This window comes from Merops nubicus, unplaced genomic scaffold (genome assembly GCF_000691845.1).
Source record: "Merops nubicus isolate BGI_N331 unplaced genomic scaffold, ASM69184v1 scaffold17539, whole genome shotgun sequence".
NCBI classification, from domain to species: Eukaryota; Metazoa; Chordata; class Aves; order Coraciiformes; family Meropidae; genus Merops; species Merops nubicus.
Window position 1 is genome coordinate 1 of NW_008633280.1, and position 12,610 is coordinate 12,610.

Genomic DNA, 12,610 nt, shown 5'->3' on the forward strand with positions numbered 1-12,610 from the left:
CTGGCAGGTGATAAAGAGCAAGAGTTTCTCTTTCCTGATGTGGCTCTCTCAACACCCTGAGTCACTCAGCTGGTAAACTCACCTGAATAGATACCTGGGAAAATGGCATTTTCCCAAGTGTGCCAGATAGGATGTGTTTGTGCACAGTGATGAGACTGAAATTTGGAGAAGTAAATGCCACTGAGTCAGCTTCACAACAGCTTCACTGAGAGGTGACTGTATGAAGAGACAGAGAAATTACCTTTGCACTTTGGCTGCTCTGTCCAGTTCCCATTCTGACATGTTATGGAGGAAGCCCCAGTCATCTCAAAACCTTGCCAGCACTGATAGCGAGCACTCTCTCCAGGCAAGTATCTTGACTTTTTAACACCTTGGATGTTACCACCAGCAATTTCTGGTGGAGGATCACATGTCACATCTGAAAAGAGGCACCGCTTCAGTCATGTTTGCAATCGTTGTGGTGTTCCCCTGTACAATTGGCAGCTAAAGGAATCAATCTTGTTACAATTTCTGTCCAGATTTTTTAGCTCAGATAGGTCACAGCCCCAGGAATTCTCCACAGAGAAAGCAACCAGGTGTGGCAGTGGCAGCAGCATGCTCTTTCTGCAACTCTCAGGAGATGGCAGGGTCAATGAAAGCTTCTAGAAAACACCACTGTTCCTGTAGCTACGCCTTATAGCATAAAAAGTCACATCAACCTTCTTGTGTGCATATATCCCTCCCCAGGGAGCCCTGGTGTTCCTGGAAATCACAGGGGTAGCAGCCAAGCTGGTGCCCTGCTGAAGTGCAGAGCTCTGGAGGACTGGCAGTGCTGGAGTAGCTTGTCAGCCTGCAGTGCTTAGGGATGGGTAAGTGCAGTCAGCTCCATGGCTCTGTGTGAAAGCCAAGCAGCACCTGCTTGGCCTGCAGCTTCAGATTTGAGGTACGGACAGGAGCATGGCCCCTGGCAGTTCTGTGTCACAAGAACGACAGATCTAGACCCAGTTCTCTGCTGGGTTCTGCATCGGTCAGAGTGGAGCCCTGGAGAAGAATTATCACTTCTTTCCCCTGCTGCTTCTTCTATTTAGATACTCCCTGACAGGTCTGAACAGAACAGGGGAGCCCTTTCTACTGGAGACTGCTGAAACAGTGGACTTTGGGGAAGTACCGGTATCATACAGGAGACTGACAGAGCAGCACATTTTAGGCCCTGCTTCTTCAAGATGTTTTTGCTGCTGATGAAAGTATCCCCAGTATTTCCAGAAGCATCAAGCTAGGTTAAAGTGCTGTGTAAGAAAGCAATAGCAGGTGCAAAGTTAGGGTACACAAAGAAAGCAGAAGTAAAAAAGGTAAAGTCTTTAGCATGCCTAGGTAAACAAACAGTCCCCTCTATGCTAACAGGCAAGATGAAAGCACAGATTCCTACCTCTGCAAATTGGTGCCTGTGACCATTCTCCATTTGTACAGGTGACATAATTTCCACCCATCATTTGAAAATTGCTTTCACATTCATACTTCACTATGGCACCAGGCAGATACCTCTCCTGTTGAGGGCTTGTAATACGAGCACTGGGAATTTCAGGTGCAGCTCCGCATCTAACATCTGAAAAGAGAGGTGTATTTAAGAACAGTAGTGCAGCAATATGACAATCACAGAACATGCCATTCCAGAGCACCATTGTTCCTGATGAGTAAAAATGGCTTGTGTAATGCAGAACATTTTCCACAGGTAGAAAAAGAAGGTATTAGGATCTTTATCCTGAAATGCTTCACCACACCATATTATTTTTGCATAGAGTAAGTAAAAAGGGAAAAGGAGTTGCAGAGATCAGCTGAATGAGCATAGTGGTGCTGGACAGCACTGGGTGCCAAAGGGCTGGAGAATGAAGTAATTTCTTTCCTATTTGAAGGTAACTTTTAGCAACTGACATTCTTAGTGATACTAAAATAAGAGACATTACTCTGCTAGTTATCTCCTCCTTTGCAGCCAGCACCCATTCCTCCATAACGCTCTGGCTGCTCTATTTCAGCAGAGAGCTAAGTTTCAGTTACTAGCTTCTGCCCACAAGGGAAATTATTTCTTTGCTGATCTACCCTGTCTGTTTTTTCTCAGGTACCAGAAAAATAGGTCCACTAGCAGTCCCTTCACAGCAAATCACCTGCTGTCTCTATCGCCCTGACTCACCTGCATGCCTGAGTTGACATTATTTTAATTCACAACATGAAAGACTAAGAAGGATCATAGACTACTTAGAAGTAGAACCCATACCTTCACAGAAAGGTGGTTCTGTCCAGTTGCCTTCTCTGCAAATAATTTCAGCGGAACCAACAATGAGGTACCCTTCTTCACACAGGTAGCGAATTGTTTCACCAGGCTCATAAGTTGCCTTGTTTCTGCCTTCAATTTGACTATGGGTAACTTTTGGAAATCTTTCACATGGCCTTTCTAAAAAGATAGAGAGAGCTGACGTTTGTGCTAATGTGATACACATAGAATGACAGTAGTGTTTTCACCCGATGCTTTAGAGAGCTTTTTCTAACACTAGCATATCATCCACCAACAGTGGATTTTATATAAAAGGTGGCATACAGAAGATGAAATAAGTCATTCCCCTAAACAGGCATGGACTTCAGTCACTGGGATTTTTAGATCCTTTTTCTAACCATGCCAGAAAATTTTAATAACGGCTTCTGTCCCTTACTACAACAAAGTGGTTTCCATCAAAGCAACTCTTAGCCACCAGTGGGCTCTGTAGAAAACAAATCCTTGGATTACAAGGATGTGCCCAGGACTCATCAGGCAGAGACATGGGCTGAACAAAGATTGTGAGAATACAAAGGAATATTTAAAGGCTAAACTGCATTCAGAAAGTCAGTCTTGCATACAGTCAGGACTGCTCTGAGAACATCCATGAAGGATGATAAGATTCCACAGCAAAATATATAGTTACTGGTCCTTACTAGTAAAACTCCATTTTAAAATTCTTCCCAGTTGCTAAATGTACCTCAAAAATAATTATTTTTTTTATATTACCCAAGCATGTAGGAGCTGCAGTCCAGTTTCCCATAGAACAAGTTATCTGTGATGGTCCAGGTAATATGTATCCAGAACGAGAAACATAGTTTAATCTTGCACCAGGCAAATAAATTGTTTTCCCTTCCTTTATAATTGCTAAGTTTTGGGTTTCCAGCTTGGGAACATCAGCACATTTTAGAGGTTCTGGTGGCAAACATGGCCTTTCTAAAAAATACAGAAAAAATCAGATAAAAAATAATGCAAGACAGTTAGTATTCCAATGACATCTGCAGTCTAAAACAGAAAAGTATATTAAACAAAAATCATCCAAAGATAAATTAAATGGCTTGATAGAAACATGAAGAAATAATGGAGATACAGAAACCAAATCATTTCTCTTCTTTCTGTCCTACATGGGGTTTCTCTGTTTTCCTTTGAGCCAAATTAAAGCCATTTTCTAGTTCATACCAGTTACAGCTTAGCATAATTTCCTGATGCTAAGGGAAAATTTCACAGGCAGAGAAACAGAAGAGATATTACCTTGTTTTTGGACACTGAGAGTGAATTTCTAGAATGTTAGCTATTGATATTTTTCCACCATTAATAAAGTTGTACAAATGTCCTGAGTGGTTTTGTGATGATTTTGTGAAAACGAAAGGAGAACAGATCTTATGAAGTATTATAATGTATTTCCTGGTACATACAGTGGATTAAATCTCTACAAAGCTCTCCTCAGTCAGGGTTGTCCCAATGTTTGCTTCTCCTACACTACTGTAGAGTGGGTGGACTTAAAATGTATTTTATGTATATTTTTAATTAATTAGTAAGTTAGATTTTATTAATTGACACATTAAGTTGGAAGCATATATTTGTACTGAATTCCATAATACAAAAGATGTAATGACAGTACAAGTTTCTGTTCCGTAACTGGAACTGGGAATAAAGTTGTTTTATGAACAGCTCTACATTTTTTTTTTTTTTTTGGTTGCTGTTATTCATCTCCATGTCACCCACTTATCAGCAGAAATGTAAACTCACAGGCAATGCAAAAGAAGAGATACCATGTGGCATCAGAATTTTGCAGCTTAAAACATACAGACATGGTTGTCATATTGTGCACATCAGTCACCAGCTGGCACCTCCCTAGTCCTGTGCTCAGCTGTCTTCTCTTTGTTTCTGAAAACACGTTATTCTACCCCTCAATGAACTTCTGCCTACAAGACATCACCTGCATCAGTAATATTTTAACAATTGGATTATAGATTCCTGAGCATTTCTTAGACTACATTGCCTGAATTAAGCTATACCATTTATATTCCTATTACAAGAATAAGCCACAAAAAAATCAAGAAAGAATAAAAATTAAAAAAAAAAACAAACATGAAACCAAACCAACAGATTGCTACTACTACAAATAAATACTAAATTATATTGATTTTTCACCAGAATGGTATTGAAGGCCCCCAGTCAAAATTGAGACTCCATTCTGCAATATATGAAGCAAACAAGTAAACACACAGCTTTTGAGGAACTCCCTGAAAGTTTTATGCCATCTTTGATAAGTCTCTGTAAATAAAAAGACGCTGTCCAGGTTAATGGCACTTTCTTTAGCAACTCATATTCTATTGCTTCTCTGCAGTTACCTGTTCACGATGTTGCTAACATGGTATCATCCTCCTGCTAACGATGGTTGTCAACGCATAACACAGAAGTTAATAATAAAATAAATAGGAAAAAATATCCACTACTGACCCACACAGTGAGGTGGTGATTGCCATTTCCCTTCTATACATGTTATTTCACTCACACCAACGAGCTGGAAACTCTCCAGACATGAAAAAGCTATTTTGCTCCCATTCTTGTAATTTCTTCCGACTGTTATCTGTTGAGCACCAGGCAGCTGAGGTGGAGGTGGGCACATACTCTTCTCAGCTAAGGATACATAACTCTTGTTATAGTAGAACAAAAGATAAAACACAGCAGTTCATCACAGCTCAAAACACAGCCAAGAAAGAAAACAGTGGTGTTAGACAATGCTTCAGTAGCTATCTCAAGCTTCAGTTAATATCATGATCATTTTGTTCTGCGTTAGAAACACTAAAACTCCCTTCAGATGCTCATATCCCTACTCATGGTAGGGGGTTTGGAACTAGATGATCTTTAAGGTTCCTTCCAATTGAAACTATTCTATGATTCTACGATTCTATGTGCTTTCAGACTCATAGGAAGACAGTCACAGTTGCCTACACCAATCTAAGCTGGAGCTTCTTGTATTTCTCCTGTCTGTTACACATCTCTGCACACTTTTGTGTGCTTTCCTTGTTCCTCTCCCTGTGGTAAACTACCTTGGGAAAACCAGACCAACTTCTGGAGTTCTTGTTTTGTTTTGTTTTGTTTCAGTCTTAGGTGACAACAGAACTAAATGAGAACCACAAAAGGAAACAAAGAAATAAACTTCAGTTTTGCCACTCAGGGAATAAAGGGCTGCTCCTGCCAAAGGAAAGAAAAAGAGAGGAAAGGAGGTAGATCTAGGAAGGGGGAGACCTCCAGACCTTGGTTTGTTGCTTCTACTGGTTCCAGAAAACTGAGAAGGTAGGGGTACTTGTTTTTGAAAGGGGATGCTCTCTTGAGTGATTGCCACTCTGTGTACTTCTCCCACTTCCACACATCAATTCCTACAAACCTGGCTTAATCAAAATAGGCAACAAGATGATGATTGCTTTACAGTCATGCCTTCTACAGGCAATATCCTGCTCTGCTATAGATAAACACTTCCAGTCTTTGGTGTGCATTCCATAGGGGCAGTCTCTAGGTCTGTGCTTTTGAATTAGAGGGAAAAAAAACAACCAAAATCAGGAATAGAAAAGCTCTGAATGTTTACAGGAAATAGAGGAACTTTGGCTGGAGCTTGAGCAATGTGCTACTCTCATTTGTACCAGGGTAAAGCTGTTTTGAAGAACTGAGCTTAAATTTATTATTGCATTTTTCCTCATGTCAGAAGTGCCAGTGAAACCTGTTCCAATTCTCAGAGCAGAAATTACTAAGTCTGCCTTACTAAGGTAGTGCATTTCTAAACCTTGTGAATTGTTCAAATAATGCCCATGATTACTCAAGACCATCCTTTAGTATATAATCGAGTACACATATATAAGTACATAAGCATTTCTGTTTCAGACTAGTGACACAGCAAGGCTAAGAAGCTTTAATAATAAGCATTTATTATTCCTACACAAAAAGAAGAAATTGTATGCAAATCTAAAACCATACCTGTACATTCAATCTCTGGTGACCATTTTCCAGACACACAAGTTGCCTGTTTAATACTTCTATCACCTGATCCACATTTATAACGTATAACCCCATGGAATCTAGTTTCCTCTTGTGCCTTGGCAGACTGACGCTTGGGCACAAGCACAACATCCATTGGAGTTACACACTGAGGAGATGGATCTGAAAAAAAAACCAACAAAACAAAACAACATCAACGAAACAACAAAAAGAGCTAAAAATTAGATCTAGTTCAGCTAATATGTACACACACATTCACCGATGAAGAGGTCATCAGTTTCCTAATGCTTGTCCATTTGAAAGTGTTTTTTTTTTTAATTTACTGTAGTTTGAAGTAATTCCTAAGTTTCCTAGATTACAGAAGCAGAATGATTTTTTGTTCCAGCTATCTAAAGCAATTACTTTTATGTTGACAGACTCCCTTTTGCTGAGTGCATTAAATAATATAAAAACTAAGCATTTTTTTCTTCCCTAAAACTCCAAAAACATAGCAAGATGAGCAAGGAAAGAAACCTTCTTTTGCTTGTAGAAACAGTAACGTAAAGGAAGTGCTCAATATGTATGAGGTATCAATATCCTGTGGAGGTGTATCCAAGTCATAACCAGGTCTTGTGGCCTTGACTGGTTCTGGTTAGAACACAATCTACTTGTGAAAACTAAGCAGGCTATGTTTTGTGCCAGATTTATCTTCAACCTAATTGTAAATAAAGGTACGGTGTGCTCAAATCAGGGATGAATATAAAATCATTTCTGGAGAAAGAGGGAACCAAGACCTGGATATATCATTAACTGTATTCTGTTAAAGATAAGTGAAATGCTAGAATTATTTATTCTAGACAAGACTTTTCCTTGCCCAGTTCTGCTTTTTTCTTTGATTACTGACTCCAATGTAATTTTTTTTCTGTTTTTCCCTCTTTTCAAAGGAAAAGGCTTTGCATTATATCTTTTAAAAAGACTATTTCATTCAATTCATGCACTGAAAAACTAAATGGGAAGGTGGGAAAAAAGAGGAAACTACTGATCAGAAATTAAAAGGACTAGTCCACATAAAAATGCTGAGGATGAGATATGCCTAGCACATTGTGGCTATTAATATTATTTTGGATTCCCAGTAGGATTTTAAGAAAGAAAACTAGTATGCAGAGACATGAAAGTACAATTAATTAATGCAACAACCACACTACTGTATTGCAGGTGTGTTCCAAGGCTTCTGAATGGTGTTACCAGGGAGGAATATTGGAAAATGGATAAAAAATCACCATACACCAAAGATGTACCCCATACTTGATTTTGTGCAAGTGTCCGTTTCCTTCCCCAAATCAACTCAGAATGCTGACAAAGCTGAAGGTGCAGAGTCTTTCCAGGATGAGGGACATGTTCACATTTGAATTAAAAAAAACAACTTAGTTGAGAAGCATGAAACTGTAGTATTTCTGGCTACATACTGATTGCCTGAAATCAGTCCTTGAAATTTTGAACAGAACTATGTTACACGCACTTAAGAAATATTATGGAAATAGATTACCAGCACAAAGAGGTAAAGGCTTCCATTCCCCATTAAGACATTTTGTTTTCATTTCCTTAGAATTCCTAGAGCGTTGTTCACATCCATAAACTACTTCATCACCATGTGAGAACTGAGTCTGGTCTTGTTGATGAAGAACAACATTTGGAATAGAGGAAGGTGATCCACATGGCATTTTGTCTTCTGTTGAACAGAGCAGAAGTATTCCACAATAATATTGGAGTCATATATGAAGAGCTGAAAGAACTTGAATAAAAATAACTCTATTTGCTTTTGATGAGTCAAACCTACTCCCATTAATGGCAATAACTAAATTTTAACACAGCTTCTAGTCAGTTTATTAAATCCTTCTCCTGCCTTTTCCCTTCTTTTTCCATCACTGTGGTAACTCCATAGCATGTTCCACAAATGGTTTCAGCTAACATTAATTTCCCAAACCATTTTTCACTGGTACATAAACCCTAAACCTCCAGTCAATCCGACTCACCTAGATACCTGAGTGGCATCAGTCCAACTCCACCTGGATCCCTGATTCTGACCAGTCAAAATTGTATTTGACTATACACCTACACATTTGCAATGTGCACTTACACTAAGAATTATTACAAGAACTGAAACCCATTGTAACAGCACTTAGAGGGCTGCAGCACTGTCATTTCTGTGTGATAACAGCAGCTCTGGCTCTGGGCTCTCACTGTTGCAGGGGTAGTGACAGCAAAGGGCAATGGCTTCCATGGACGAGTGTAGTATGTGAGCAGGTTGTTTTAGAAGAAGAAAAAGGCATGTAAGGGGAATAAGGGTATATGGCCTACTCTTAAGGTGGAAGAGGGAAGACCCATGATAAACTCAAAGCCTGAACTTGAACAATCATGCACTCAAGTTAGTACCACTCTTCTCTCAACTTTTTGCATTGAAACAATTCTCACTGGATCAAGGATTGAAAAGATGCAAGCTCCATGCCCCATGCATTAGTTCTAAATATGTAAGTAAGTGTCAGAATGTGTATATACTTACATGGACAGTGTAAACCAGTCCATAAAACCTCACCATTTATTGGATCATCCTGAACCATGATGAATACCCTGAATTAGGTTCTGTTTTTACAGATTTTCTTCCTGAATATTCCATTCTACGTCAACTCTGAGACACTGTCTTAACAAACAAATTGCCGTTTTGCACAAGCATTTTTAAACTCCTGTCCTTGACAGTAATACTCTCAGGTTTGAGGTACACTAATGACACGCACAGAAAGTGGATGCTTTTGCTAAGGCAGGAGATCAGAACTATTCACCATTTCACTATCAGGACTACAAAAACTGTTGCACATGTCTGACTCTAGCCCAAGGAAGACAGTATTCATAGTCATTATGTTTGTAGCCCTGTGCCCCAGTAACATACAGCATTGCCATTGTTGGGAAGAGGCCACAGTGTTTATATGAAGCTTGCAAGGCCTCGGGATGAAGGAGCAACCTGTTCTGACCTGCCTGGGGGCTCAGTTTTACTTATAGTAGATACAACAGCAATTTTTAATAGTGACCAGGCTATAGCTACTTTATCTTCCAGAGACAACCAAAAGTATGGTATAACCATGGTTTTATATACACAGTAGTAACAAGTGTTTAGTTTCTGTAGAGGGAACAATTATGACACTAATATAATGATGCTGGTGAATACAGGGCTGGTATTATAACAGTCTTTCAGAAGTGGGGGCAAAGGTTGGGTGTGGCAGAGCAGAAGCACAGAATAGCAAGAGACAGGGCATAGCCTGACACCCCGAGGTTATGAATAGCTCACAAAAGGTCAGCTTAGACCTGGAGCTGATCAAAACTGGGCTTAGGAGTAACACAGAGAAAAAAGAACAAATATCTAACATATTTAAAACACATTTAACAGGTCTAACTCAGAACCTGTAGACCACTGAAAAAAAGGGCAAGGCATGCTAGCATGCTAGCAAACCTAAAAATTACCCCTCATAGATCCTGTAATGAGGAAATCATCAGCATCAGTGTCTTACTCTGACCAGTAAATGACTTGAGATACTTATAATGTGTTGCAACTTCTCTCCAAAACAAACCAGTCTGAAGCCATTGACTTTAGGACCAAAAGGGTCAGTGGAAAGGAGAGCATAAAACCAGAAAAGGGGCTAAAGAGAAAGTGCATATATAATAATTGCAATTACAAATTACAAATTGTTTGTATTACTTAGATATTCAGTATTTTTTATGTATTTATAAATATCCTTTATATATTATGTATTTATTTCTCTTTCTCTAATATTTTGATCTGGGCTCACAAAAATTCTTTGATTGAACTGTTAAGTTTTTAATTATATTATTAATAAAGTTACGGCTTTACATACAGTACGTGTTTACTTTTCATCCATAACATGATTTTGAATGTAACATATTATACTTGCAAATATGTAATCTTAATTGTGAAAGTATTTGTGATGTGTTGGCCTATATTGAAATATAGACTTGCCACAAGTAAGAGTTCTATAAATTACCGATGCAAGAGGGAGGAGATGACCATTGTCCGTCAACACATTCTATTTCCTTTGATCCAACCAGTTTAAATTCAGCGTTGCATTCATACTGTTTTCGGATCCCATGGTGATACTGTACCACAGAGCCACCAGCAATACTTCCATTGATAATCTCAGGTGGAGGTCCACAGTCTCTGGCGTCCACTGAAATCAAGAGGTGAAATCTGTGCTCTGAACTTGGTACTTGTAGCACAGTTATACTTTAAGTGCAACATAAAATAAATGGATTTTGTTGTTTAAAGTTAAGAAAAATCAGTAGAACACGTTAAACACATTATTGGTTTATGTCTTTGAATACAGGGATTAATTTTGGTGCAGAGATCACAAACAGATACGCATGACCCTGGCTTGCTCTAGTCTCTTACTTCCATGCACTTGCACTGTCAATTGCCTGCTATGATAAAAGAAGTGGTTGAATAAAACCAAACCAGTTTTAAGAGAAAAAAAGTGTTACATGGATGAGAGCATCAGAATTTTTTTTAATAATAGGTTAAAATTCTGCAATTCTATATTATAAAAATCACCTAGCAAGTGATATGCATTGAATATTAAAGGGATTAACTTCTGAGAGAGTGAATGGAACTCCTGTTAAGGGAATTCAAAACATTCCTAAGCTAAAGAGCCAACTATATGAAATAACATACTTGGTTTTAAATACAAAAGAGATTGAGCAAAAGAAGGGTGAGAGCACGAATGGCAGCAAGGACATTGAGTGAGAAGAATGGTAGAGGAGAAATATGAGAACTCTTCATCCTCTCAAGCTTCTTCATGAAAGGGCATGGCACCAGCAGAAGAAACTCTTTTCAGATGACAGTAAGCTATGCTCTGTCTTAAAAAGGATAAGAAGAATAGAGGCATATATCTTCAATTCTGCATGAGTTTGTTCATCACACTTGATGAATCTGAGGAATTTCATAGGGAAAGCCCTTCTCTGCATTTCTTTTGCTTATGTTCAGCTCTCTGTCATCCTAAAAACAGGTTTTGTTCTTCAGTATCATGTGGTCAGAAAAAGGAATATAGGATGTAATAGCTGATGGGAGTCAACATTAGGCGTTATCAAGACAGGATATTTAGGATACAGTAAAAGAGCACAAATTGAACACTTCTGGCTGCTGTCTTGCATGTTATTTGTGCCTTTTTTATTTTTTAATTTGTCATACCTTACAGTCAAAACCAGAGTGAAACTTTCCACAAGACATTTACCAGCTCAGTTCGACTTACTGCAGAACTAAAGCTAACAGAAGTTAGCTTAGAAGAAAGTTCAACATTGAAAGTTAAACTGTTCAGAATGTTTCACATGAAATAGCAAAACACTACGAAATGATCCAAAAAGGACCAGTTCCTGCCCCTTTAGAGGCAGAGGTGGGATAACTCTTCCTGGGCTGGCTTATTGAAGGTGTCCACAGAAGTATTCAGGACCCAGGACCTATTTCCTACTACAATAAAGTTAACTGAAGAATTACCTTTACACACTGGTGGCGATGGAAACCATCCAAAGTAATAGCACTGAGCAGAAGCAGGTCCCACTCTTACATAGTCCTTTGCACAGGTAAATTGCACAACGTCTCCATTGTGGTATTTACCCTTCTTGGGAGAAAAATCTCCATTGGGCAATGTCAGCATTTCACAGTGGATTGCTACAAAGACAAAATATTTAAACATATAGTGTAAACTGTACAAGAAGTACATGAAATGCTACCGATTAGAAAAAAAAAACAAAGAAAGTCTTAAAGAAAAGAGCTTCACAAAGTGTATACAGAGTTACACTCATTAGCAAAACCAATAATATTCACCAAGACACAGGGGCGTTGGACTCCATTCGCCATTTATGCCACATGCCGTAGTGCTAGTTGGCATATTATTTGCAGTTTGATAGCCCTCTGAACATGCATACTGAATTCTGTCTCCAGGCACGAATACAGCTTTATTTGCATCATAATTCAAAATGTCCAGATGAGGTGTTTTACATGATTCTGTAAAATAAAACAAAGATAGTGCATTTTGTGATCCAGAAACACTGCCCTTTGGAAGCATTATTTCTGTAGGTGCTTCAATGTGTGCTAGCCTACTGAACTACTTGGTGTATTTGAAACATTAAAAATCCTGCCCTGTGTGAAAGTGAGTGTAGAGTATCACATGTAGCATATTCACATAATAATCTATTGCACTGATATTCAGAAACGTGTGTCTAGGAGTAATATCCAGTATATTTCTTCCTAGATTCACTTCATTTCCTTCTACTGCATTTTGTTATTAA

At 38.7% G+C, this 12,610-nt stretch overlaps 1 protein-coding gene across 1 annotated transcript in view; it reads right to left on the reverse strand.

The window, feature by feature from the left end:
- Window positions 1-241: 241 nt before the first annotated feature.
- The window catches only part of CFH (complement factor H), a gene marked incomplete at its 3' end in the record, with an annotated part of 32,992 nt that continues 20,623 nt past the window's right edge, over window positions 242-12,610 (reverse strand). Inside the window, exons 11-20 of the mRNA XM_008948214.1 lie at window positions 12,147-12,326; window positions 11,817-11,990; window positions 10,315-10,497; window positions 7,809-7,991; window positions 6,263-6,445; window positions 4,748-4,927; window positions 3,014-3,220; window positions 2,249-2,425; window positions 1,406-1,582; window positions 242-418 (exon numbers count right to left, since the gene is read on the reverse strand). Of these exons, the coding sequence (XP_008946462.1) occupies window positions 242-418; window positions 1,406-1,582; window positions 2,249-2,425; window positions 3,014-3,220; window positions 4,748-4,927; window positions 6,263-6,445; window positions 7,809-7,991; window positions 10,315-10,497; window positions 11,817-11,990; window positions 12,147-12,326 (1,821 nt within the window). The remainder of the gene's footprint in view (window positions 419-1,405; window positions 1,583-2,248; window positions 2,426-3,013; window positions 3,221-4,747; window positions 4,928-6,262; window positions 6,446-7,808; window positions 7,992-10,314; window positions 10,498-11,816; window positions 11,991-12,146; window positions 12,327-12,610) is intronic.